Source organism: Drosophila willistoni, assembly GCF_018902025.1.
Source record: "Drosophila willistoni isolate 14030-0811.24 chromosome XL unlocalized genomic scaffold, UCI_dwil_1.1 Seg142, whole genome shotgun sequence".
Lineage (NCBI taxonomy): Eukaryota > Metazoa > Arthropoda > Insecta > Diptera > Drosophilidae > Drosophila > Drosophila willistoni.
In genome coordinates, this window is record NW_025814053.1 from 5,856,200 (window position 1) to 5,882,674 (window position 26,475).

Genomic DNA, 26,475 nt, shown 5'->3' on the forward strand with positions numbered 1-26,475 from the left:
TCTATTTTATTGATTGGTTAAAACAAAACAAAAAAAAAAACAAACACAAACACAGATGTTTGTCCATATGAATTAAATCCCATGTAATAGCCTGTCCTCTTCGAGACACCTGACAATCATTTTGGCATTTTGTCTTGTGTCAGTTAATCAATAGGTAAAGTAAGTTAAATCCCGACCATAAGTAGAGATTTATATTTTTGAAATAATTTATGATACATTTTGCATATCGAATAAAGTTTAAATTTCAAGATGATGATGGCTTTACCTTGCCAATGTCATGGATGCGGCAGACAATAGCTAAAAGTCTAGACAAGACTAAAGAATATACATACTAGTTGGTAAAGGCAATTTAAATTACATTTACCAGGCATTCGTCAAATTGAGAGTGTGTGTGTGTGTGTGTGTTAAAGGTGCTGTATGGTTTTGGGGTGAGTGAATTGGGGTCGTCTCTGGTCTGCAGGGCCGTCAACCAGTCGATGATGTATTGCTGAACGGCAATAAGCAAACCACAAGAAGAGCTACATAGTTACCAACAATTACTAATACACTGAACACAGAGGGAGAGAGCGACAGAGAGGGGGAGATAGAGCGGAAAGAAAGAGATTTTTTCTCTCTATGTGTGTGCCACCCAAAACGGGTGACATTGATGATGATGATGGCGGCGACGGCGGCTCGTCGTCAGCGTTGTCTGGAGACGCTCGAACGTGTGCTCATAATAATCCCCGATATGTAACACACACACACACACACACACACACACACACACACACATACATAAATAAACATGTGTCGCCCGTGTCTCTTTCAGTGTGTGTATGTGTGTGTGTGTGTGTGTGTTGTAACGAAAAGTGTAAAATAAGCATCAATCATCGCTTATTCGAGTTGTCATCAATCACACACACGTTGCACACACACACACACACACACAGACAGAGGCCAGAGGATATCCATGGAACTATGTACTCCTGCTGCGGTGACAACAAAGATGCAAAAGGCGGCCAAGAGGTGGTTAGTTTTTGTCAGCAGATATTTGCTACCCCATTGCCATATAGCATTCTTCTTTTTTTTCGCATTCCATCCCATTCCCATTGCCATGACCAAGGCCCACAACATCCTCCACCCTCCCCAGATCACCCTCAAACCCCACCCCATTTACCCATTTCGGTCACTCCTAATCAGTTTGTGACGAGGTTATTAAATCATCAGGTTGCACGATCAAAACCAAAATATACAACAAAAAATAATAATAAATTAAGTGTAGAAATTTGAAATACCCTGTAACATAAAATATATCTTCACATATTTATATGAGTATCGATCAAATACGTTAACAATTTCGAGCAAATCTTGACTCTTAACCGAAAGTCGAGTTCTGATAACTCAAAGGTACTAAAAAAACGGTTTTTAAACTATCTTTTAGATTACCAAAAATTCCCTTTTCAATTCTGTAAGATTCGACTGTATATTTCTACTTTTTTTTCAAACTTAATTTCAAATAGTTGTGTATAAAAACATTTAGAAATTCCAGATTTTATAAAGAGGGGCGATAAGAAATAATAGTTTCTCCGTATTTAAATTTCCATTTCCAAAACGATAAAAAATTAAACCAATTTGGAAAGGAAAATAGAACAGAATAGAATAGAATTTCTTCAGCTAAAAGAATAGTTTTGATATACACAATCACTTTACGTTATAAGATATAAAATATATATCTTTATATAGATAACTTTCTTAATCATTACAGATGTGAATACCCTTCTTTGCTTCGGCAAGGGTATCAAAATGAAATGAAGAACGAAGGCGAAAAGAAAAAAAGTAAACCCCTTCTCGTCTGTCACATGTCTGTCAACAGTCAGTCAGACGGCTTTAAAAATGTGTAACCAAATATCCTAGCAACCCGCCCTCTCACCCCCTCTGTCTCACGCTTTCTCTGTCACTCTCATTCTGTGTCTCCTTAGCAGTTTCTCCCCTCATTCACTTCATCTCGTCCTGGTTTTTTGTTCTTTTCCCCTTCTAGCCTTGTTGGTTGCGTGCGCCCAGGCAGAAAATAAAGATTTAATCGGCATTTTTCAAGCATTTTTATGATTATGCTCTCATATATCTACATATAAATTTGCTGCTTTTTGTCAAAAGGAGTCAGCACTTCAACCACAAGGGAGCAAGCAAATCGAGAGTTTAACTCGTTTCTGGGTGTGAGTAATGTTCTAACTTTGTTTTCAGAAAAATGCAAATGGAGATAATTCTTTGGAACTTTTGACCATTCCAAATACTTAAATGCAACTTATGGACCTTTAATTATAAGCTATTTACCATTTTTCAATTTTAGAACTAAATTAATATTGTCAATAATATTGGACAATTTAAGATCTAAAAACAAAAACTCAAATGTCTTAATAACTCAAATTGTTCTGATGAACATATTTAATAAGGCCAGAAATACTTTAAGGGTAAAGGAGTCGTGGCTAAATGGCGATACAGTTCTTTCAAGTTCCAATCAATATTAATTGCTTTAAAGTCTTAAACATAATCGTGATAATTCCTCTTTTCATCGAATTAATATAGGTAGTATAAACCCCCATCCCTGGCCCCTCGGCCCCCGGCCCCCGGCCCCCGGCAAACAGTTGGTCAACTCACAATTTATGCGCCCAGCTGCAATTCACAATTAATTTTCTCAACTTTCCAGCTCCACATCGCTCTGCCCTGCCTGCAGCTACCTCCTCCTTGCTCTCATGCTTGCATGGCGTCGCATTGGATCGTATAGAGCCAGCCATTCCACGCCAATCCAGCTGTGTTCACTCTCAAACTCTCTTCGCTTGGGACTTATCCCAGTTCCTTCTCCTCCTGCTGCTGACTCTCTGCCCAACTCCCCGGTCCAACTCCATTTCCATTTCCCTGGGTATTATGAATTAAGCACAAGGGCAAGGCAATAATTGCAAACTACTGAAGCATTTAATATTTTGAGTGCATTTCCGCGTTACGCGTTGACCAACAAGAAAAACCAAAAAAATAAAAAAAGGCAGCAACAACAACAAAATGGTAAAAGAAATGGTGAAGAGAGATGGCATGAAGTAGAATGAGAAGATCAAGATGGAGGTGTGAGAAACCACCCGCCCCACCCCCCAAATCGAAGCGCATAAAAATGGAAAGTTAAGGCTAGCGGTGAAGAGGATACTGGACTTACGTCAGGTCAGGTTCTCTAGCGCCAACTGGCCATAAAGTTAATAAAGGTACCCTGGGGGCCATAAACAATTTGTGTTGCGAAAAGTCGAAAGACAGACAAAAATAGAGAGAGAGAGAGAGAGGGAGAAAGAGAGACCTAAAGAGAGAAAGAGAGCTCGCTTCTGACAGGCCCAAGGCGAGTCAGCGGGCTGCGAACTTGAAATTCTAATTGGCATTTTATGCCGCCTGAACACAACAGCCCGGCCTGGCCTAGCCTGGCCTGGCTCCGTCCGTCTGTCTATCCATCCGTCCACCCAAAAGTCTGCCTGTCTGTCTATCTGACTGGCTAACTGTCGAACAGGTGTGAAATCGTTGACGAATTCTCACGAATACGTTTAATCCGCTTTCGGATTTTTGCAGTCGCCAAGTGTCCGTGTCCATGTCCGTGTCGGTGTCCATGTCTATCCACATACATACATCCATCCACATACACATACACAAACACACATGTCCATGTCCTGGTACTGGTTCTGGGTTTCTCGTCCAGGTCGACATCCAGGTCCATGTGGATGTCCTGCTTCATTTTGAGTTTCAGTTTCTGTCCCGTCCGCTTTGCATTTTGCGGGTGATATCATGTTGGATTAAAAGAGCGTCAATGTCCACTCCCTTAACTCCCCCCACACACATGTGTATGTGCGTCCTTCATTCGGCTACCCTGCAAATTAATTTCGTGCACATGTCCTGCAGCCTTTTGCAAGTTTGTTGGCATCCGCCAGCCCCAACCCACACATCCCTGCCCTGCCCTGCCCTACCCACAGTCCAGCATATCGAGTAACTGTCGAAAAATTGCCACCCCAAAATCCCAGTTACCTGTCCATCACTACAGTTTCTCCACCTCCCCCCTCCATGCAATTCTCTCATTCCCATTGACCGCAAATGTTAAAGCGGCAGCGTGACTTTATTTGATTGTATGCATAGTCCTTTCGCGTTGCCACCAGGAAATTATACAAAAACAGTAGATCCTTTTAGCATAACACAATTGCTGTCTAAATTGAAATTGAGAACCTTTTGTTGGCTAACTTCCTGACCGATGTCCAAGAGAGGTCAGTGCGAGCAATTGTTACAATTTGACCAAAGGACATGTCTACATTATTATTTTTCTCCCACTTTCGCTCTCTCTCTATTTCTCGCACAGTCTGTCTCTGTCTCCTTTTTTGCATGTGTGCGCCCTTTTGGTGTGAATTTCTATCTATTAGAGTAAAGAGTTTATTTCAAGTTCTGGCTTTAAATCAATGATTTCTTTACACTTTCAATCAATTTGCATTTTTATTACATAAAAATGAGAAGAGATGAGAAAAATGCAAAAGTTTTTAATTCTTCTATCATTCGCTCAGTGTAATTTATGCAAAAACAAATCGAAAAGATATGATAATTCAATCAATGATAGTTGATGTGCATATACCCTACACTAATATTTTAACTGGTTAGTTAAACAATTTGGTCAATAATCGATCTACTACTTAATCTTTTGAGCACACTAAACGACTCAAAAAGGACTTATTTCCAATTTGATCAAAAGACTTTTTCCCCCAAAAGACAACCACGATTTTAAATTCTATTAAAATATTCTCTTGAATTATTTAGATAGTAGATCTAACTGAAGATTTTACCTCAAAGATGCCTTGAATGATTCTCCAAATTAACTATTTAAATTACTCACTCTCTCTCTCTCCCTCTCTCTTTCTCTGTCTCATTTCTCATACATTCTAAAAAGTTATTCATGCAAGTATCTCGAATATACAATTTATATCTCATTAAATTAAATTTCTATAACCAAATGGCAAACACAATACAGCCACCAATCAATGAGTTTATTAACTTGGCAACTAAAACCTTTCATCTACATTTTGCCACAAATTTTCAAGTCAATCTATTCAAAAGTGCCAACTGACTTTGAATAGAACTATTTATTACCATATTATGTATGGTTCTACTTGTCTCTTAGATCAAAGTTACTTTGAGAGTATTGAATATTTTGCTATAGAAATTTGATGAATTGACAGTTTCTTGTTTATATGCAAATCGAAAAGAATATTGCTTCAATCTGCTCTGACTAAATTAGCGCCTTAATGTGGGCTATGTGTGTGTGTGTGTGTGTGTGTGTGTTCTTGGCTCTTACAACTCATATTCATAAGTATGTGTATAACATGGCAGTGTCATAAATATATACATATATATGTATATATATATATCTATATACATAAATTCCCAAGCGCTTTACGAGCGAGCGAAAAAAAAACGGAGGCGGTGACGGAGACGGGGTTAAAAAAAAAAGGATTACATGCCACAAAACAGGCAACAATCCACACAAGGCAATGTCAATGTCTTTGATAAGGCTAAAGTCTATGAGATTTACGAGCTGATTTCAAGAGTTACAAATATAGACACGAAGAGCAATAACAACAACAACAACAAAATGAGGACAGAGAGTGTGTGTGAGAGAGAGAGAGAGAGAGAGAGAGAAAGAGAGAAAAAAACCAAACTTTCAATTGCATTTTGGGCCAAGTTTCTTTCATTCTTTCTTTGGGCTTATCTTTATTATCGTAGCTGCTGCCGTTACTTCGTCTGCTGTTGTTGGCTCTGGTTTTTGGTTCTAGTTCTGGTCAGGCTCATAAAGTATGTCATGTGTCATAAATGACAGATTCTTAGGCACATACACTTCATTGATCCCTTTTTTTTTTTTTGTTCGTTTTGAGCGTTTTTACGAGGCAAACGTTGAGGGGTTTGTTTGGTGGGTTAGCTGAATCGTTTGGTCCTTGCCTCAGCTCGCCTAGACCAAATTGTTGCAGTATCTGCGTAAAGTTCAAGTTGGCTCTTTTGATAAATGAATGGATTTTCAAAGGCGACGTTAATGAAATACGCATACAACAACAGCACAAGGATGTGATGCTAGGCAACGTTTTTCTTTCCTCATCCCTCCACTCTCAGTCTCTGGGTGTGTGTGTGTGTGTGTGTGTGTGTATATCCTTCAATCTATCAAACTCACGTGTCCGTCGTGTCTCAATTTACTTGCTTAGTTTATGTTCAACTTTTGCTTACAAGCCAGCACACCGACCCATTGGAGCGCCTCATCCCACCCCATCCCATTCCATTTTGTTTAGTCCTTCCTACTACTATGTATATGGCTCCTTATACAGGCATTTTGATAGAGTCCGGTTTGGCATATTTATGAAGTCAACGCCATGGCCTGCGGAGGCAAAGCGGGGCAATACATTTGTAAGGATTCTGACTTCTCCTGGCTTCGACATGGGCATGTTTCTCTTATTATTTGTGCAGGAATAAATAACATTGAAATGAGAAATTGCTGAGAAAGTGAGAGCGACAAAGGGAGATAGGAAAGATACAGATACAAAATATAGATAGAGATAACCGAGCGAATGGAAATGGTTATGGTTATGGAGCAATGTACCAAACGTAAGATATACATACATATATTCTAATAAATGTTTTTATTTCAACAGGGCAGAAAAAATGTGAACAATTTAACAATGAACAATTGCAATTGGCTTAGTCGTCTTTATATTCTTCTCTATCTTTCTAACTATTATTCGTTGTGTCGTCTATTTCGAGCACTTTTAATTTGCTTGCATTCCGTTTTACGTGAAAACTCCCAACATCAGTTTTTCATTTCCTTAGGTATGTATGTATTCATTTGTCCTCTTTTGTTTTAGGGAAGGCTGGGCCTTTTTTTTACAAGAAATAAAAGGTATTTTATCACTTTTGAAAATAGTAATTTTTAGTTTTTTGCAGTCTTCCAGAGATGTTTGATGAGCAACTTAATCAGTCCTGAGTCCTTATTCAGCGACTTTTAATAAGCCTTATCTAAGGCTAAAGCTCTGATCTGCAAACAAAGATTTAGCATTTACATTATTTCTTAAAGCTTAATTAGTTTTGCGAGTTTTCGGGTTCGACAAACAAAAAAAATAACACAATGAGTCGAATCGCTTTGAAACAAGTTCAGTAATATGAAAAGGAAAATCGAAAATTGACCAGGATAACAATAAGGCAATTGCCTAATGATCCGCTTTGGTTGTTGCTCCTGATTCATCCTTTGTTTCTCACTCAAAACGACATAAAATCAACACCCACACACAAACACACACACACAAATTGGGAGACGAAGAGAAAAAGACAGAGAGAACCAGAGAAAAGAGCCAAAAGCAAACGCATTAAAAGCAACTTAATAATTCAGATCAAAATCACCAATCAGCGCAGTCGACATGTTGACAAACGACGACGACGACGACAACGAAGACGACCAGGATGAGAATGAAGATGAGAAGGACGACGACAAGAGATTTACATTTTGAAAATCGAACGGCGGCATAAGCCACCGCAAAGCAAAAGACATGCAACCACAGAGCCATAATGAAATCCACGATAAACAAGATAAACGAACTCCTATAAAAATACAAAAATAAAAAGAAACCAGCACACTTGCACATATTCATACTCACACCTATACACTCTAACACACACACACACACACACACACACACACACACACACACACACACACACACACGCATTTGACGCAACTCAACTGATCCTTAGAACACTCTTTTTATATACCCTTAAGACAAGAATCTATAGAAGTTCATTGCAAATTCTAACGATTATGTTATTTGCTCAAAAAATATAAACAATTCTTAAAGAATTATTGAAAACAAAAAGCAATCAAAATTGGAAATTTATTTTAGCCCAAATTAACAGCTGATCGATTTTCAGTCTTTCTCAAATTATAATTATAGTTCCATTAAATCTGAAATACTCCTTTCTAATACTGTAATCTTTTAGAAAGATATATTGTAGAAAAGAGTATAAAAATAATTCATGATCAGGATAGGAAAATGAAAATTGAATAGGTATGAAACATTACAGCTTTATATTATAATGATTTTGTGGCAATAATTTATAAGTGTATTATGTAATTTGATCAACAGCCAAGGTCTAATTACCCGTCTGCCAATCAAAGAGTATTTCCTCTATTGAACACAAAAATCGGTTTTTATATGTGTGTGAGTGTATAGGTATTGGTTATAAAAATAAATAAAGAGCAACAGCCTCGTTTTACCTTGCCCTACCCTTGTCAGCCCCCCACATGTCTCTTCTCTCTACTAAACATTTCTGCTGGATGCCATCGATGGTGGTGACACGACAATGGCTAAAATATTTATATCTATTTCAGCTTTGCCGCTTTATACAATTTCGCTTCTTGCCACAAGACACCAAAAGCAAACGCCCCAATACTCAAACATACAAGACCTCCCATAACCCCACAACCCCCCACCCACTGGCCCAAAGCCACCACCGCCTCAAACCACGAAACCCCAAACCCTCAACATTGACGCTGTCTTCGATGTCTTCTTTTGCAATCAATGAAAGATTTATGACACACACCCACACACACACTAGGAAAGAGAAAAATATATACAATATTTTGTGGCAATGCTCTGGATTTCGCTTATTCTTTCATACATTCTTTCTTCTTTTCCTTCATTTTGTTTTCTGTATTCGTTCTTCCTTTTTTTATGTCACATCATTATTTTTATTATGACACTGCCGCCGGCCCCCACGATATTCGTTATACGTTACAAGTATTCCTTGTTATTCGAGAGTGATTAGTGACTAAAAATGACAACAATAATAAACGCATTGTTGTGCCTTTTCGTGTGTGTGTGTGTGTAGCTATGGGTATGGGGGTATAGGTTTTGGGTGTGTGCGTGTGTGTCACATGTCCACATAATGAGCGATGGCCTGGGCCCATGGATAATCGATAGGAAAACCAAATATTTATTTACCATTTGCCTGCCAAAAACTGATTTCTCACCAAAGATAAATTGGTTAACTGGAAATTCGAAATTGTTTATCCACTGTGTAAATTCCCTGTATTATATATCGATTATATGCTTGTTCAAGCTTTTAATACTGGCGAATGAAATTCAAAACTTTTCTGAAAACCCCCTTGTAACCAATTAGACCCAAACAATATTTAGTTTTTGTATAAAATATATATATTATTTCTGACATAGTCTGCCTGATCCAAGGCTAGACACATAATTAGACCCAAACAATATTTAGTTTTTGTATAAAATATATATATTATTTCTGACATAGTCTGCCTGATCCAAGGCTAGACACATAACACACAGAAAAAAGTGATTGAGATCGCAATGGAATTGAGTCCTTCATCTTGATCTTTAAAGTCGATACCGTCGCAGGCGCGTGTCCAAAAGTTAGTTGTGCTCATTTTAGTGAAATACTATACAAACAATTTAGGAAAATAGAAACAGGATGTTTATCCTGCCTATATAAAAGTACGATGTATCGATCCGTGATAAATACTTGATAAATTTTAAACTTCTTCTAAACATCTGAAAAGTGGAATCAGTGGGAATTTTGGTCCTTGTCCTTGTGAGTGTCAGGAATAAAACATCTCGAAAAATGTTGATTTCAATTAGACTTCTCAATCCATGTAGGGAATCCTTAGGCACACGATCATTTTTTGTCCGATTAATCAAACCTTATTTAAAATATATGGTCAATTAGTCCTTGTTTGGGTGCATCCTGAGCATCGATATTAGTCTAAAACTAGACTCATCAATCCATAGAAGGGATTCCTGTAATTTGGTGCAAAAAAATCCTTTCTTCGTCTTTGATTTGAGCGTAAGATTGTTTGTTAGATTAATCCAATCAGAGTTAGATTAGTCCTTGCATTGGTAGGTGGGTCCATTCTGAGCAACGAGATTCGACTAAATCTGTACTCTTTGATCCTTGAAACGAAACCTCTCAAGGTTTTTCTTGCACCATAACATGGTTCACAATCAAACGATTGTTTTTTTGTCGGATTCATTTTATCATAGTTGAAATGAGCAATCATTTGCTCATGAGTGGATCAATGCTAAGCATCGGAATTCGATTGGAACTGAGTCCAGTTAATTCACAAAGGGAAACTTCATACGGATTTTCTAATAACAGGACGATTCATGGTTCTAGGTTCAAGAATACGATCACTTTTTGTTCGAACAGACGTCGTAGATCCTCTTTGAACTCGAGCTGCCTCGTCCTTTGATATAATTGAAGAGTGGTAAGTTTGTCCTCAATCAGAATCCCTTTTGAAATCAAACTGCCTTGTAAACTTCATTGTTAAATGCCTTTGCCTTATCAAGCCTTCCAGACTTGGTTTGAATATAACGACCATATTTATCAATTGTACGGTCGCCTAGATGAGCTTTGCAAGGCATACGGGAGCATATTCAACGCTCTTAATACATAATCGGGATTCACTTTGAAATCAAGTTGTCCTGTATACTTCGATTAGTTGTACTTTACAAACAACTCTATGATCAGAAAAACACGGGAAAAGGTGGCACACCCGAAGCACTTAAGACCATCGCCAAGGATTAGCTATTAGCGCTTCATTCTATCAATCGAGTTGTTGTTTTGGTGGGTCCATCTAGTGGGTCCATTTTCAATACCTTACACCAAGGTGATTATCGGTATACGATCTCCTTTCGCTCGTCTCGAGCCTTTATATATTAGAAGCCGCCAACCCGAAACTCGGCGCTGTTAAAAATCAAGGCTTTGAATAGGTAATTCGAACATTATGATATATAACTTACCGAAATAAACATCGTAACAATATAAACAGTTCTTTCTTCAACATGATCAGAAAAACACGGGAAAAGGTGGCACACCCGAAGCACTTAAGACCATCGCCAAGGATTAACGATATGCGCTTCGTTCTATCAATCGAGTTATTGTTTTGGTATTTTCAATACCTTACAGCAAGGTGATTATCGGTATACGATCTCCTTTCGCTCGTCTCGAGCCTTTATATATTAGAAGCCGCCAACCCGAAACTCGGTGCTGTAAAAAATCAAGGCTTTGAATAGGTATTTCAAACATTATGATATATAACTTGCCGAAATAAACATCGTAACAATATAAACAGTTCTTTCTTCAACTTGATTGTTGAATGCCTTTGCGTTATCAAACCTTCCAGACTTGGTTTGAATATAGCGACCATATTTATCAGTTGTGCGGTCGCCTAGAAGATGAGCTTTGCAAGGCAAACGGGAGCATATTCAACGCTCTTGATACATAATCGGGATTCACTTTGAAATCAAGTTGTCCTGTATACTTCGATTAGTTGTACTTTACAAACAACTCTATGATCAGAAAAACACGGGAAAAGGTGGCACACCCGAAGCACTTAAGACCATCGCCAAGGATTAACGATATGCGCTTCATTCTATCAATCGAGTTGTTGTTTTGGTATTTTCAATACCTTACAGCAAGGTGATTATCGGTATACGATCTCCTTTCGCTCGTCTCGAGCCTTTATATATTAGAAGCCGCCAACCCGAAACTCGGTGCTGTAAAAAATAAAGGCTTTGAATAGGTATTTCAAACATTATGATATATAACTTGCCGAAATAAACATCGTAATAATATAAACAGTTCTTTCTTCAACTTGATTGTTGAATGCCTTTGCGTTATCAAACCTTCCAGACTTGGTTTGAATATAGCGACCATATTTATCAGTTGTGCCGTCGCCTAGAAGATGAGCTTTGCAAGGCAAACGGGAGCATATTCAACGCTCTTGATACATAATCGGGATTCACTTTGAAATCAAGTTGTCCTGTATACTTCGATTAGTTGTACTTTACAAACAACTCTATGATCAGAAAAACACGGGAAAAGGTGGCACACCCGAAGCACTTAAGACCATCGCCAAGGATTGGCGATATGCGCTTCGTTCTATCAATCGAGTTATTGTTTTGGTATTTTCAATACCTTACACCAAGGTGATTATCGGTACACGATCTCTTTTCGCTCGTCTCGAGCCTTTATATATTAGAAGCCGCCAACCCGAAACTCGGCGCTGTTAAAAATCAAGGCTTTGAATAGGTAATTCGAACATTATGATATATAAATTACCGAAATAAACATCGTAACAATATAAACAGTTCTTTTTTGAAAACAAGCTGCCTTCCAGAATATAACGACCACCTATATTAGATGTGTCGTCGACTGGCAGAGGACCTTGTCGAAGCATACAGGACCATGACTTGCATACTTGATTTCATTAGATAGACCTTCCGGAGCAATACTCCTTCATGATCAGCAAAATACGGGAAACATTATATAGATGTGCAAACGGAATACAGCAATGCAGCCATAGCACTTAAGACTATTGCCAAGGGTTTGAGGAATACATAGTTCTGGTAGGGGGTGGTGGTTCAGTTTCAATACCTTCACGAGCGTCAGTACTGAAATCTGGTAAATTACGATAATCTATTAGGCTTCTTAGGATCTCCTGCGACCAAGATATTTCTTGGATTTTACGATTTTATCGCATCTTGAACGAGCGATCCAATCGTAGTGAAAATCGTATTCGAAGCCAGCATCGCGAAACTCGGCGCTGTAATAAAACAAAAGTATTTAAATGGAGCATTTAAAATTATGGTGGAAAACTTGCCGAAATAGACGTCGTAACATAGCATAGTCAGGTTGCTCGTTGAACTCAAGTCCCTTTGCATACACCATGTAGTCGAGAAAACACTTGGGTAAGTCTTTGCATAGCTCCTCCGCAGTGATACTCTGCTTCAAGGCTAGAATCTTACGAACCGCTTTCGGAGATGAGCCGTTGTCGTGATTTTCCCATGGCAACTTGCCTTGGGCCATGCAGATAAGATTATAGCCAATGCTCTCGAGATCATCGCGACGAGATTGCGAAAAGTGTTTCATAGCATTTATCGAACAATAAGTCATTGTTCCGGCCAATCCACTCGGCTTAAAATCAATGTGAACGCCAGTAGCGAGATCAATGTATGGAGTGGCTAACCCCAAGTCGGCAAGATATAGTCTTAATGCGCTGCGTCCCCAAAGACCCATCATCATGTTGGCTGGTTTAATGTCTCTGTGTATAAAACCCTCTTGATGAAAGCTTTCGATCCTGGCCAAAAGTTGATCAGCCAACATCAATACGGTCTTTAGAGAAAGGCAATTGCGACACCGTTTCCTCAAATCATATAACGAAGAGCCCAACAATTCCAATGAAATCCAACGAAAACCTTCTTCTTCTCCGAAATCATAGACTCGGGCGAATCCTACCTGATTGTTCAGGCGCAAGTACATTTGATGCTCCTTACTTAGAGTCTCCTCATATTTAAGCGATTTACGCTCCACCTTAACAGCGCACGGAAGGTCGGTTTTTGTGTCTCTTGACAAATAGACATCACCAAATGATCCACTTCCTATAGCAGCATTAGCCATTAGCATCTTCAGATCGACTCTCTTTCTCTTGATACTTACCAATCTTTCTCACAAGCACATATCTTCCTAGGCAAACCTTGCCGCACTTGGTGCGAAAGTCCTCAAAGAGCTTGTCCTGAAATATCTTGTTCATTTTGATTTTAGTCAAAGGATTCCAAAGACCAAAAATTCCCAAGTACAAACAATTTACAAGTCACAATGTATATATGGGAACACTTAAAAATGAAAACACGAAATAATACACAAATATTACTAGTAGAAATTTCAGAACACGTTAGCACACGACGAGCATCGAAACAAAAGTGAATATCTCAAGGGGGAGCTCTAGTACTATGCCCCAAAATCATGTTGAAATTAGAAGCAATGGTTACTTGATCGAAAGAAAATTTCAACTTCATTAGAAAAGTGTTGAAAGTGTTCGCAATGAAACCGATTATTATCGGTCCTGAAAAGTGTTGCCTACATTTCAGGGCAGGGCAATCGAGTGTACACAAAATGGTTGAAAAGATCAACTCGGACACAGTTAGGATATAAACAAGAACATGCACCACGACAATATAGATACATATGTATATGTTGTTCTCATTCGCAACGCCCATCGTCATAGTCAACACTTTCAGTTTTTTAACTCAATTTTCAATAAAAACAGTACACACAACTTTTTTTTGTTCTTTCTCTCTGTTCCACTTTTTGTGTGTGTGTTTTTTTTTTCTTTCTTTGCTGTGTTGTTAACTTAATTTTGCTTGCCGCTGTGCAGTTCGCAGCAGCTCGATGCTAAAAGCATTTCATTGTTGTCCAACTCCTTTTTGTTGCTATTGGTGGTGTTGTTGTTGTTGTTGTTGTTGTTGTTGGGTGGGTGGGCAAGTGTATGGGCGTGGCACCAAAAACCGAGCAACGGCATTTTACACGCACTGAAAGATTTCACTTACAGCTGCATCAGCTGAGGGCTGAACAGGAGGTGGGATAATGGCAATAGTAGTAGGAGTTTGTTCTATCATCCTCGAAGCTCTCCCTTCAGAGTCAGTCTACAAAATGGAGTTAGTGTCAATTGTGAGTTAGCAGAAGACAAGAGCAGTAACAAAAATAAAAAAAAACAACAAAAAATGACAAAGCCAAGAAGGCCTTTTGGAGTTTTGACTAACAACATTTGGTGAGATGGCAACGACAAGTTGAAAATGTTTAAGACCATGACGAGGGGAATGCCGACGGTGGCTATGACAAGGGACCAGTTTGCAAAAGTTTTGAAACGAAACAACAAACGGTAATTGATGTCAAGCCAAAGAAATAGTTGATCGATAAACAGAGCCAACTATTGGCTTACTTTACTCCAAAATGGATCCTCTCTTATAGCATTTGAAGCTTACCATAAAGTATCCTTTATATCTTTATATATATACATATATGTACATCTCCTATATATCAGAACCTCATGTTTTTATGTTTTATTAGTAAGAAGCTATTTTCTAGCTATTTTCCTAGTCTTTTAGAAGTGCTCTCTATCTTAGGTATAAAATTGAAGTTGAGTTGTTGATACAAAGAAAAGACAGTAAATAAAACCCATGAATAAATATTTATATTCGTAAACTAAATGATAATTGCATACTGATTACATTCGTTATATAATTTGAAAAATCTCTGCGTTTCTTTAGCTAATCTAACTCAACTAATTACAAGTAAAAATTTACAACGGATGTCTCTTTGCTAATGGTCGAGGCTGAAAAATCTGTACGAAAAACAACTAAAAAAAAAACAAATTGGACTATTTCTACACATGATCTTAAACATTAATACAAAGAAATCCTCCTAATCCTATGAGGAGGAAAAGAAGGGCCACTATGCTGATGCTGATGGTGAAGCTATTGCTGCTAGTTCGTCCTGCAGTAAAGGTATGTCTCAAGAGGAATGCCAATAAAACTTGTCGACAGGATGCTTAAATCAGCGCAGATCAATGCACGCACGCTTGAGTGTGTGCGTGTGTCTGTGTCTGTGTCTGTGTGTGGGTGTGTCTGTAGCAAGAGCATATAAAATTTATAAATTATTGAATCTATGAAAATATGAACATCACGTACACTCACACAGCATGCCAGGACGAACTATTCAGACAGACGGATACACACACCCGTATTCCCACCACACACACACACCCAAATGGAAGACAATCGCACAAAACGAACTTACAGTTATGCATAAAAACTCAAGCAAGCTTGTGCAAGTGTGTGTGTGTGTGTGTGTGTGTGTGTGTGTTTGTATTGGAATATGCACAGAATTTCATTACGTTCTTGGGTTTTTATAAATAAGTTGGCGTATTTGCTGCCTGTTTGTTGTTTGCCAAAGTTTGTTCATCTCTTCCTTCACACCCATTTACTCCCCACTCTTCCACCCCCTCCCTCTCGCTAAATCGAAAACTTTTCTAATAATTCCTTTGAAATTGCGCTATTTTATTTTCTATGGCTTAACATAATAATCAGAATCAAACTTGAAAAAATAATATAAGATTGGAAACAATGGACGCAAACTCGCCGCCCTGGCAATAGGCAGTGGTACCGTCGATGTTCGTCTCAAGGATGTATAAATATGCCGATTCTCTTGATTCATTTAATAAGTCTTCTTCTTTTTCTTCTTCCGCGACTGAGCCTTAGTCGCTCGGTAGATCCTTTTTCAATATTTTTGGTCACCTAGAACGACAAATTGCATGAGATGCAACAGATGCGTTATATATTCGTAAATACTCACCATATGGGTAGTTCAATGACTTGCTTTTAAACGAAACAGAAAAACCAACCTGCCAGTGTGTAAGTGCTTTTGTCAAGAAAAAAAAAAAAAAATGATTTCCCATAAGAATTATATTAAAATTCTTTGTGCATGTAAAACTCACCAAAAGCCGATGATTTTGTATACGGCTAAAATTGGCTAAGTAAACTAAAGGGAGTACATTTTTTAAAAGGACATTCAGTTTTTAAATCAAAAAGTAGGTCACTCACCAAAATGAATAAATATAAATATCTGAGTATGCAAACATGATTTATTGCTTATTTCAAGCAACTTAACAAAATGGAAAACATACTTCGAGTATTTGCAGAATTAAAACTGTAGAAAATTTGAAAATTTTACTCAGTTTCAAAGGATTTCTTTGCTGTAATGCTTACCGTGTGTACGCATTTCCCAGAGGGGATACTGGTTTAATAAGGGGGATGGGATCGTTTGACCAAGATGTGCGCGTTAACTTAGGAGCACCTGAATTTAGGTTGACTTTTAATTGGATTTTAAAGGTAATTTATAAACTCGAACTTACGCCTAAAAAGTACCGGAAAATTCCAAGATATATATAACTATCTACTTTAATATTGCCATTATTAAAGTATTAGTGTATATAAATTTAACACCTGAAATCTGAAATTTAAAACATTTACTTTAATTTTTTGTTCAACTTTTTTCACTTTTCACACTTTTCACACTTTTTTTTTTACTTTTATTTTTTTACTTTTATTTTTTTTTTTGCTTTTATTTTTTTTACTTTTATTTTTTTTTACTTTTACTTTTACTTTTTTTACTTTTTTTGGACTTTTTTTTGTGGTCCTTTTTGCTTACCCGGTTTACACAATAATTTTGAATTTTGGGATATTGTTGCTGCCAAATATATTAATCTACACCAGACGAGCTCTGGCTGTAAACTGATTTCTATGGGGCTTCGTTCTAGGTACGTTGATTTTTGGCAATGAAATTTCGTTTCATTTTAAAAGCATGGCCAACTCGATTCATAATCAAGGCCAACTAGATGTGTATAAATTTGAACTTAGATTTAAACCTTTCGATTTCGATTATTATACCATACACCCATAGGGTGAAATGGTATATTAAAGTCGCCAAAATGTATGTAACAGGCAGAAGGAAGCATCTCCGACCCCACAAAGTATATATATTCTTAATCAGGATCAAAAACCGAGTCGATCTAGCCATGTCCGTCTGTCCGTCCGTCCGTCGGTCCGTCCGTCCGTCCGTCCGTATGAACACCTAGATCTCGGAGACTATAAGAGCTAGAGCCACCAAATTTGGTATGCAGTCTACTACTACTATACTACACGTAGTATGTACGCTTATCGAGTTTGTTTCAAATTTTTGCCACGCCCCCTTCCGCCCCCGGAATTTACATAAAACTGTTTTTCTTAAAAAGTATGGCAGATAGAGACATCGAATTTGGGTTATATACTTGTCTAGTTAGCGCGCAGAAAATAATTGTTCCAACTTTTTGCCACGCCCCCTTCCGCCCCCGGAATTTACATAACTCTGATTTTCTTAAAAACTATGAAAGCTACCGACATTAAATTTGGTATGTAAGTTAGCTTAATAGACGCGCAGATATTGATTATTTAAAAATTTTGCCACGCCCATTTCCGCCCCCGAAAATTAATCAAAACTGATTTTCTCGAAAACTAACAAAGCTAAACTCACCAAATTTAGTATGTATACTGGCTTAGTATGCGCGCAGAATACATATATTTTAATATGTTGCCACGCCCACTTCCGCCTCCATAATTTAGAAAAAACCGATTGGTTCTTGCAATTTTTTGACCATCGCGATCAAATTTGGCAGACTAATAAATCTTATCTATTTCTATCAAACTACCAAATTTGATTGAAATCGGACTAGAAACATGCAAAATATACGTATGAACGTATTTTGCCACGCGATCCATAAGGGCAGAATTGGCCGTTGGCTAGTGGCGGCGCTAGATTGCTCGTGTGTTTGTAGAGTGAGCGAGATAGCAAATGGTATGAGGCATGTTAAAACAATTTAATAGACATACATTTGGTTTTCGAAATTTTAAATATTTGTTTCACCTGGTGTATGGTATACCCAAGTCGGCGAGACGACTTACTTACTTCATTATAAATAAGTTGGCGTATTTGCTGCCTGTTTGTTGTTTGCCAAAGTTTGTTCATCCCTTCCTTCACACCCATTTACTCCCCCACTCTTCCACCCCCTCCCTCTCGCTAAATCGAAAACTTTTCTAATAATTCCTTTGAAATTGCGCTATTTTATTTTCTATGGCTTAACATAATAATCAGAATCAAACTTGAAAAATAATATAAGATTGGAAACAATGGACGCAAACTCGCCGCCCTGGCAATAGGCAGTGGTACCGTCGATGTTCGTCTCAAGGATGTATAAATATGCCGATTCTCTTGATTCATTTAATAAGTCTTCTTCTTTTTATTCTTCCGCGACTGAGCCTTAGTCGCTCGGTAGATCCTTTTTCAATATTTTTGGTCACCTAGAACGACAAAGTGCATGAGATGCAACAGATGCGTTATATATTCGTAAATACTCACCATATGGGTAGTTCAATGACTTGCTTTTAAATGAAACAGAAAAACCAACCTGCCAGTGTGTAAGTGCTTTTGTCAAGAAAAAAAAAAAATGATTTCCATAAGAATTATATTAAAATTCTTCGTGCATGTAAAACTCACCAAAAGCCGATGATTTTGTATACGGCTAAAATTGGCTAAGTAAACTAAAGGGAGTACATTTTTTAAAAGGACATTCAGTTTTTAAATCAAAAAGTAGGTCACTCACCAAAATGAATAAATATAAATATCTGAGTATGCAAACATGATTTATTGCTTATTTCAAGCAACTTAACAAAATGGAAAACATACTTCGAGTATTTGCAGAATTAAAACTGTAGAAAATTTGAAAATTTTACTCAGTTTCAAAGGATTTCTTTGCTGTAATGCTTACCGTGTGTACGCATTTCCCAGAGGGGATACTGGTTTAATAAGGGGGATGGGATCGTTTGACCAAGATGTGCGCGTTAACTTAGGAGCACCTGAATTTAGGTTGACTTTTAATTGGATTTTAAAGGTAATTTATAAACTCGAACTTACGCCTAAAAAGTACCGGAAAATTCCAAGATATATATAACTATCTACTTTAATATTGCCATTATTAAAGTATTAGTGTATATAAATTTAACACCTGAAATCTGAAATTTAAAACATTTACTTTAATTTTTTGTGCAACTTTTTTCACTTTTCACACTTTTTCACACTTTTTTTTTTACTTTTATTTTTTTTCTTTTATTTTTTTTAGCTTTTATTTTTTTTTGCTTTTATTTTTTTTTTACTTTTATTTTTTTTTTGCTTTTATTTTTTTTACTTTTATTTTTTTTACTTTTATTTTTTTTACTTTTATTTTTTTTTACTTTTACTTTTTTGGACTTTTTTTTGTGGTCCTTTTTGCTTACCCGGTTTACACAATAATTTTGAATTTTGGGATATTGTTGCTGCCAAATATATTAATCTACACCAGACGAGCTCTGGCTGTAAACTGATTTCTATGGGGCTTCGTTCTAGGTACGTTGATTTTTGGCAATGAAATTTCGTTTCATTTGAAAAGCATGGCCAACTTGATTCATAATCAAGGCCAACTAGATGTGTCTAAATTTGAACTTAGATTTAAACCTTTCGATTTCGATTATCGAAATTAGTGTTGATAAAGGCACAATCGATTAGTAACAACAACATGAGAAGTGTCAAAAGTTTGTATAAGTTAAAACACAAGTGCTACTTTTATCGCGTAGAACTGACTTCTTATGGCTTTTCCAATCCATTACGCTTCTTCCTGAAAATGCCTGTCTGATATCTTTTGCTCTATATCAAAACAAAGTAATTATATTATGGAGCATTTAATGATGACTCTAATTTGGATTAGCATTAATCTTCTCCAGTCCTTAACCAGCTTGAGTTATGAAATACTTGGGACAACAAATTGAAGGACAATAATATATCGAAGGCAACGAGTTTAAACCACTTTGGTTATTGTGTGTCCTTTTAACATACATATGTATATAAACAAAATATGAATTATGCATAAAACTAACTAACTTTGAGTTGCATATCCACGTGTGTGCTCATTCCACTGCTACTCAAGAAAGCACCCCACCCGCCACAACTTCCCCCAACCAAAAACTTTCTCCGTGTTTGGGTGTATTTTTTTTTCCTCTTTCTCACTTGTGCGTGTTGGCATCTCTGTGCGTTGTCCTTCGGTATCCGTAATCCATTTAATTCAACCGAGCGACTATGTCAGTGTATGTGTGTGTGTGTGTGTTTGTGTGTGTGTATTATCAACTCATAAATATTTATTGAATTTTAAGAAATTTTCAAAAAAAAAAAATAAAAACCAACCACAAGCAACCAATCTATGACCGACATGCGACCAGAAATTGGCGGCAGTGGAGTCGGCATCGGCTTCGGCGACTCGTCATCGACATCGATTCCGTTTTCTTCTTAGTCGCTGTTGCCTCCATTACCTTCATCATATTTCTCTCTGTCTCTCTCTATCACTCTCTTTCTTCCTTTCACTCCCATTCTCATTCACTTCCACTCATTCGCATTCTGCATTCTCTTATATGGATTATAATTTTTTCCATTTCACATATGAATGCTTTTCTTTCCCTTGGTGGTTTTGTATCATCTTTCCATTCCTTCATCCATTCATCCATCCATCCATTGTAGTAGCGCTTGTAACCGTTTGTATTTAGGAAGAAAATAAAAAAAAAATGAGAAAGAATGATTTTTTTTGTCTATAACTAAAACGACATATAAACGTTTTATCCCTAAAAGCGAGCAATATAAGTTTCATATAGTAACCGTGTTCACTGCTTTCACTGCTTACACTGCTTGCGCTGCTTGTATTGTTAGTTAGCGTTATACTAACTAACAGAATGTTAGTCTACTAGGTAAAATTTGGGAAAGGTAGGAGCTGCGTTTTCGAGATTCGTTTTTTTTGGTTGTGTTCAGAGAATTTTCTTCGAATTTTTCAATCCGATTACTTTCTCTTGCGTTTTTGTGGCGCCCCCTAGGCTCCTCTAAAGTTGGGATCAGGGAAGTTTAGGGGTAATCGAGGTGAAGAGAGGGGTCCAAAGAGGACTAATGGATAGAGAGTTAACCAAGTATGTCGGCCCCCATGGGAATGACTTTTCTTTTTCAAGTTATCTTCAAGTAGTGCGGTCACAAAAAAGAAAAAAAAATTAAAGTGATAGTGAAAACGAATTTTATTGGAAAAAAAGTCTGACTGTGAAAAAGTCGGCATAAATTGTGAATTCGAAGCAGTTTTCTGCTAAGGAGTATAGTATGTGTCTTAAGAAAGTGAATGTAAGTACGGCGTTATACAAACGCGTAAATTAGTTATGGAAAAATTTTATTTAGGAAAATATAAATTTTCATCTTTTAGGCACATGTCAGCCTGAATTAGATTGCTAAGAGAAAGGCATATATACATATTTTTAATCCGGTGCCAAATCAACTGGTAACTATTAGCAAAAAGCGCCTTTTGAGTGCGTGTGTACTAAGAGTGTTTTTTTTTATAGAATTGGCACCTAGTTTTGGTCTAAACCTAGTCCTGGTTCAAACCTAGTCCACAGACTAGATATAATGGTATAAGTCTAACAGCGAACTTAAGAGAGGCGCAGGAGAGGCACGCCCGTCGAAACGGACTGAAGCCCACGGGAGCAGCAGACTCTCGAGAAGGAGTATTTTGGCGCAGACATTTGGCCAGAAGAGATCTGATGCGACAGGCGTAAAAAGAGAAAAAAAATATAAAGAGTATATGATTCTCTAGGCCCCCCCACTACCCTTGCTTTGCGTGATAAGCAAAAGCTTTCTTTAGATGATTATCAGCCAGCGAAGCTTTCATGTGTAGCCGCTTGGCTTGCGTTTTGTTTTGTTTTTTTTGGTTACTGGTGATTGCCGCATAGCCTCCAACCACAAAAAAAAAAAAGAAAAATTAAATATCTTCGCCAGGCCCTAATGATGAATGTAACTCTTTAATTTTGGGCACAAATAATTTATGCCCTTGATTTTTTTTTATTTTTTTTATATATAATGTTATCTTAAAGTTAATCTTTTTAAATCGTAAAATTCTGATGCATTGGCGTTCTCCAAAGCCAATTTTATTTTTTTTCTTTTATTTCATTTTGCTTTTGTAATTTTTTTTATGTAATTTTTTTTGGTCATGATTGAACTTCGATGAAAATTTTTATTTAACCCCTTTTTCGGCACGCCTCTGGCAAAAGCTTATCATGTGGTTTAATTCTCTCTCAAGCCAGCAACAACAACTCTCCCTATATTTAATGCAATTGCTTACAGCTGTCACCAGAAAGATCTTTCTCCGTGGGATGCTTAAGTGAGTACTCTTTTGTTTTAATATCATTTTTTTTTGCTGTTGGTATATGATGGTAAAGTAAAGAGAGAGTTAAAGCAGTTTTCGTTGCTCTCGTTTAAATAACATAAAAAAAATTAAATTTTGGTAAAGTCATCAGAAGTTTAACTTATGCTCAAAAAAAAAAATAATTTTTCTTTCCTTGAATTTCAAAATGCTTTCTATATAAACATTGTCATACCTATATATATATATTATCATATCACCTTTATATCATTATCTATATTTTTGATCTTTGAAATGCCTTATTATATTGCTTATAGTTATTAAATATAAGTTTTTGAAATGAATTTGGTCTGAGACGTTCATGAGGGGGGGAATCATGCGAAGTAAGTTAGGTTGAAAAATTGGTTTGGCATAGGGATCGCTGTGTAATTTTATATTTTGGCTTTAGTACAGCGATCATGGTAGGGTGGGCGAATTTTTCTTTTGGGCGTCACTGACATCTGACCCCTTTCTTTTTCAGCAGCTGCGCTAAAAACGACGGTCTTTCTGTTCTCTTCTCATCCTTTTCTCTATTCTTTTCTTTTTTTTTGTACGAAACGTTAAACCGAGTATAAGTAGTCTTAGTACGCGAATTTATTAATAAAATTTTCTACTAGCAGAGCGGGTAGTCTATCCATTCCCCCATCCCCCATTTCTCACCGACTAATTTGAGCCGAAACCAGCGCGTACACTTGATAGGTACTACCAGTTTCCAACAGCTCGCAGTAAACTTGTAGCAGGTTATATGTTACAGTTAGTTAAGTATTCATAATTTTATTAATTGGCGCCCAAACGTGGGGCCAAATCGGTTTCGGGAGCCCCGACGACAACATTTTAGTCAACAACAGCTTTTCTTATGGGTATTTATATCTCGGTTTTCGAACGCTAGTATTCTTTACTGTATTGGGTGGTCAGTCGGAGTACATAAAAGTTTCGACATAACTCTATGTCCACACCACCAACAAAAAAAAACATTAGGGCAACGCACAATCAATTGGTCAGCTGGATCAGCCTTAAATTCTAAAATATTTTCGGCTCCGCGCTTAGGATTGTCGGTGTAGCCACAGGTAATTTTCGATAGTCAGAAAGAGTATTTTTTTTCGTTTTGGATCAGGTTTAACAATGGTCAAAGACTATAGCCTCCAAGCGGTTAATAATTCTTAGAACTATTGGTTTTTTATTTGCCTACAAGTTAGGTACAAAATGTTTATTGCTTTAAGCAGTTAGGTAAATTGTAAGGAGTTATGTGATACTTGGCAATAAGCTAGGGCATACCTGCAATTTCAATTATACTTAAAGCCCTCTTTTATCGTTATTTTAGCAGCTGCTCAAACCATTTTTTTTTAACACATGGCATGATTCCCCTCATTACTTTTATGAAAGTTATTCAATTTTTTTTATATTTTCTTTATTTCTTTGCGATATTATTATAATAAGTATAACTTTATTAATCAAGCAATTTAGTGGAAACAGTTTCATCAGGAATTAAACAGATCTGGGATTAAAATCTTAAGAGCGAAGTCCTCAGCATAGTTAGTTAACAAATAGGTACAAGTTTTGTTCTGAGAAATGTCGGTAAGGCACAGCAGCGAAGATCTAGCCGCGATTCAGGACGACAATACCCTTTGCCTTATCTGCGATAAACCAATTCAGTATAGGGCGCAGCTACGGAGCACTACTTGTGGTCATCACTTCCACATAGCGTGCTTCAACATACGCGTCGGTAGTAGGGAAATTTGCCCCACTTGTGATCAGCCGTTACAGAGTATGGAAGGAGACGGAGCTGAAGCACTTAGTGGGGGACCACAGACCAGCCATCAGGCAAGAGTGCAAACCAGATCAGCAGCGCAAAGGGCCAACTTACTGGCAGAAATGGCACAGAGAGATGTTAGCCAGGAAAGAAGGTTAGATGAGAGTGTAGAGCCAGCCGAATCTGTTAGGAATAGCGACGTGAATTTAGCAAGGTTAATAGCGAATGCCATGGCGACGGCTGCATCTCGGCAAAATGAGCGACTGGAAATTCAAGCAGTCAGACAAACGGAATTGTTGACACAAGCACTTGAAAATGGGTTCCAGAGGTTGTACTCAGTAGTAGCGACACACCAGGCGAACGCTGAGGAAAGTACACAACAGGCAGCGAATTTACGTAGCCAAGTATCAGCAACAGCAGCTAGTGAGCAGGCAAGCAACAGTAATAGCATTTTGGAGCTTAGACCAGACAGAATAAGTCAGGTTATAAGTAGCTGGAAGTTAAGGTTTAATGGCAAGTCCGGTATATCAGTGGACGAGTTCATTTATAGAGCGGAAGCAATGACCCATCAGGCTTTAGAAGGTAATTTCGTAGTTCTGTCGCGGTATGTTAGCAATTTGTTCGAAGGGAATGCTAGTGAGTGGTTTTGGAGATACCACAAGAAGGTATCACACATCAAGTGGCTAGACTTATGTAGAGCCTTGAGGGAACAATTCAAAGACGAGCGTACCGATCAGCATATTAAAGCTGCTATCAGCAAACGCAGACAGGGAGATAAAGAATCGTTCGACGAATTCTACGAGGCGATAGTGGCGCTAGCTGACAAACTGTCTACTCCGTTACCAGAGATTGAGTTACTAGAGCATCTTCGGGCTAATCTCTTGCCCGATATTCAGCATGAGTTATTGTATGAGTCCATAGCTTCGGTCTCTAAGTTAAGGCAGTTAGTGCGTACTAGAGAAACCTTTATGCAGACAGTACGGAAACCATTGGGTGTACCACCAAGACCAATGCCTAGGAGAATGGTAAATGCAGTGAGCATTCAAACAGAAGAAGAGTCTGAGGCAGAAGATGACGTACCAGTGGTGGAAGCAGTTAATTTGGTTTGTTGGAACTGTGATACGGCGGGACATCCCTATCAAGAGTGTGTAGCAGAACGGCGAGTGTTTTGCTATGGCTGTGGGAAGCCAAATACGTATAAGCCATCTTGTACCCATTGTAATGACCATTCAAAAAACACGGCAGGTCGTGCACTTCGGAGAAGTGCACGCAAACAGATGATCTCGAGGGCCAGCAATACAGATTAGAGGAAACACAAGGGTTAGAAGAATATTTGCCCGAATTTACGCATATCCCCGATGAGAAATCACAAGAAATATCTAAATATTCAGAAACGGAACCAGTAGAGTCACCTAGATTAGGAATCTATTGGTCAAAGACTCGTTCAAGAGAGCGAAGGAAGGTTTTTAATAAAGGTGTTAAGAAAGAGCGAAAGCTAATAGCCTCGGCGGTAGTCGGCAATGTTTTTGATATCCGTCCTTATGCAGAGGTAAAGTTATTCAATAGATTAGTAAGTGGCCTCATGGATACTGGGGCTAGCATAAGTTGCGTTGGTGGCAGTTTTGCCGAAGAATTATTGGCTGTAAAACAGAATATTAGGCCAATGTCAAATAAAGTAAATACTGCAGATGGAACACCCCAGCAGATAGTAGGAAAGATAAGTACTGAAGTTAATTTTAGAGGAAATAGTAAGATATTAAAATTTTATATAGTCCCTGGGCTAACCCAGGATCTTTACTTAGGCATAGATTTTTGGCTCGCTTTCGATTTATTACCATCTGGACTGTCAGTAGGACCGATACAGATAGCTAGTTTAAGCGTTGAGGATACGGCGCAACGAATGCTAGACAGTAATCAGAAGCAACGTTTGTCTGAATGTATGGGTTTGTTTCCATCATTCGCTAAGTTGGGACTAGGGAAAACGCAGCTGCTGTCACATGTAATAGATGTTGCTGGTGCA

The 26,475-nt window shown here is 37.7% G+C and overlaps 1 protein-coding gene and 2 long non-coding RNA genes across 4 annotated transcripts; all 3 read right to left on the reverse strand.

The window, feature by feature from the left end:
- Positions 1-9,210: 9,210 nt before the first annotated feature.
- On the reverse strand, positions 9,211-13,817 carry LOC6644632 (casein kinase I). 2 transcript variants are annotated; one of them, XM_047011608.1, is made up of 5 exons: positions 13,540-13,817; positions 12,704-13,481; positions 12,163-12,646; positions 10,842-11,597; positions 9,211-10,785 (listed from the first exon to the last, which is right to left on the reverse strand). In XM_047011608.1, the coding sequence occupies exons 1-3, from the start codon at positions 13,631-13,633 to the stop codon at positions 12,532-12,534; spliced, it is 987 nt and encodes a 328-aa protein (XP_046867564.1). In that variant the 5' UTR covers positions 13,634-13,817; the 3' UTR covers positions 9,211-10,785; positions 10,842-11,597; positions 12,163-12,531. The 2 variants fall into 2 exon arrangements, with proteins under 2 accessions (XP_046867564.1, XP_023032741.1); XM_023176973.2 differs by having other exon boundaries at positions 10,842-12,106.
- A 2,100-nt stretch (positions 13,818-15,917) lies between these two features.
- LOC26529372 lies at positions 15,918-17,184 on the reverse strand. The gene is made up of 7 exons (XR_001450551.3): positions 17,089-17,184; positions 16,793-16,890; positions 16,647-16,734; positions 16,482-16,587; positions 16,376-16,419; positions 16,234-16,299; positions 15,918-16,175 (listed from the first exon to the last, which is right to left on the reverse strand). It is a non-coding gene; the product is annotated as an uncharacterized LOC26529372 (long non-coding RNA).
- Positions 17,185-18,516: 1,332 nt separating this feature from the next.
- Positions 18,517-19,835, reverse strand: LOC26528923. The gene is made up of 7 exons (XR_001450549.3): positions 19,746-19,835; positions 19,387-19,484; positions 19,241-19,328; positions 19,076-19,181; positions 18,970-19,013; positions 18,832-18,897; positions 18,517-18,773 (listed from the first exon to the last, which is right to left on the reverse strand). It is a non-coding gene; the product is annotated as an uncharacterized LOC26528923 (long non-coding RNA).
- Positions 19,836-26,475: the final 6,640 nt, after the last annotated feature.

What these genes read in the sequence shown, in the direction of transcription:
- LOC6644632 (XM_047011608.1), bottom strand. Translation starts at nt 13,633, where the DNA reads ATGAACAAGATATTTCAGGACAAGCTCTTTGAGGACTTTCGCACCAAG. An exon ending in TGTGCTTGTGAGAAAGATTG is followed by an intron (nt 13,482 to 13,539) that starts GTAAGTATCAAG and finishes ATGCTGCTATAG; the next exon opens with GAAGTGGATCATTTGGTGAT. An exon ending in ATGTTACGACGTCTATTTCG is followed by an intron (nt 12,647 to 12,703) that starts GCAAGTTTTCCA and finishes GTTTTATTACAG; the next exon opens with CGCCGAGTTTCGCGATGCTG.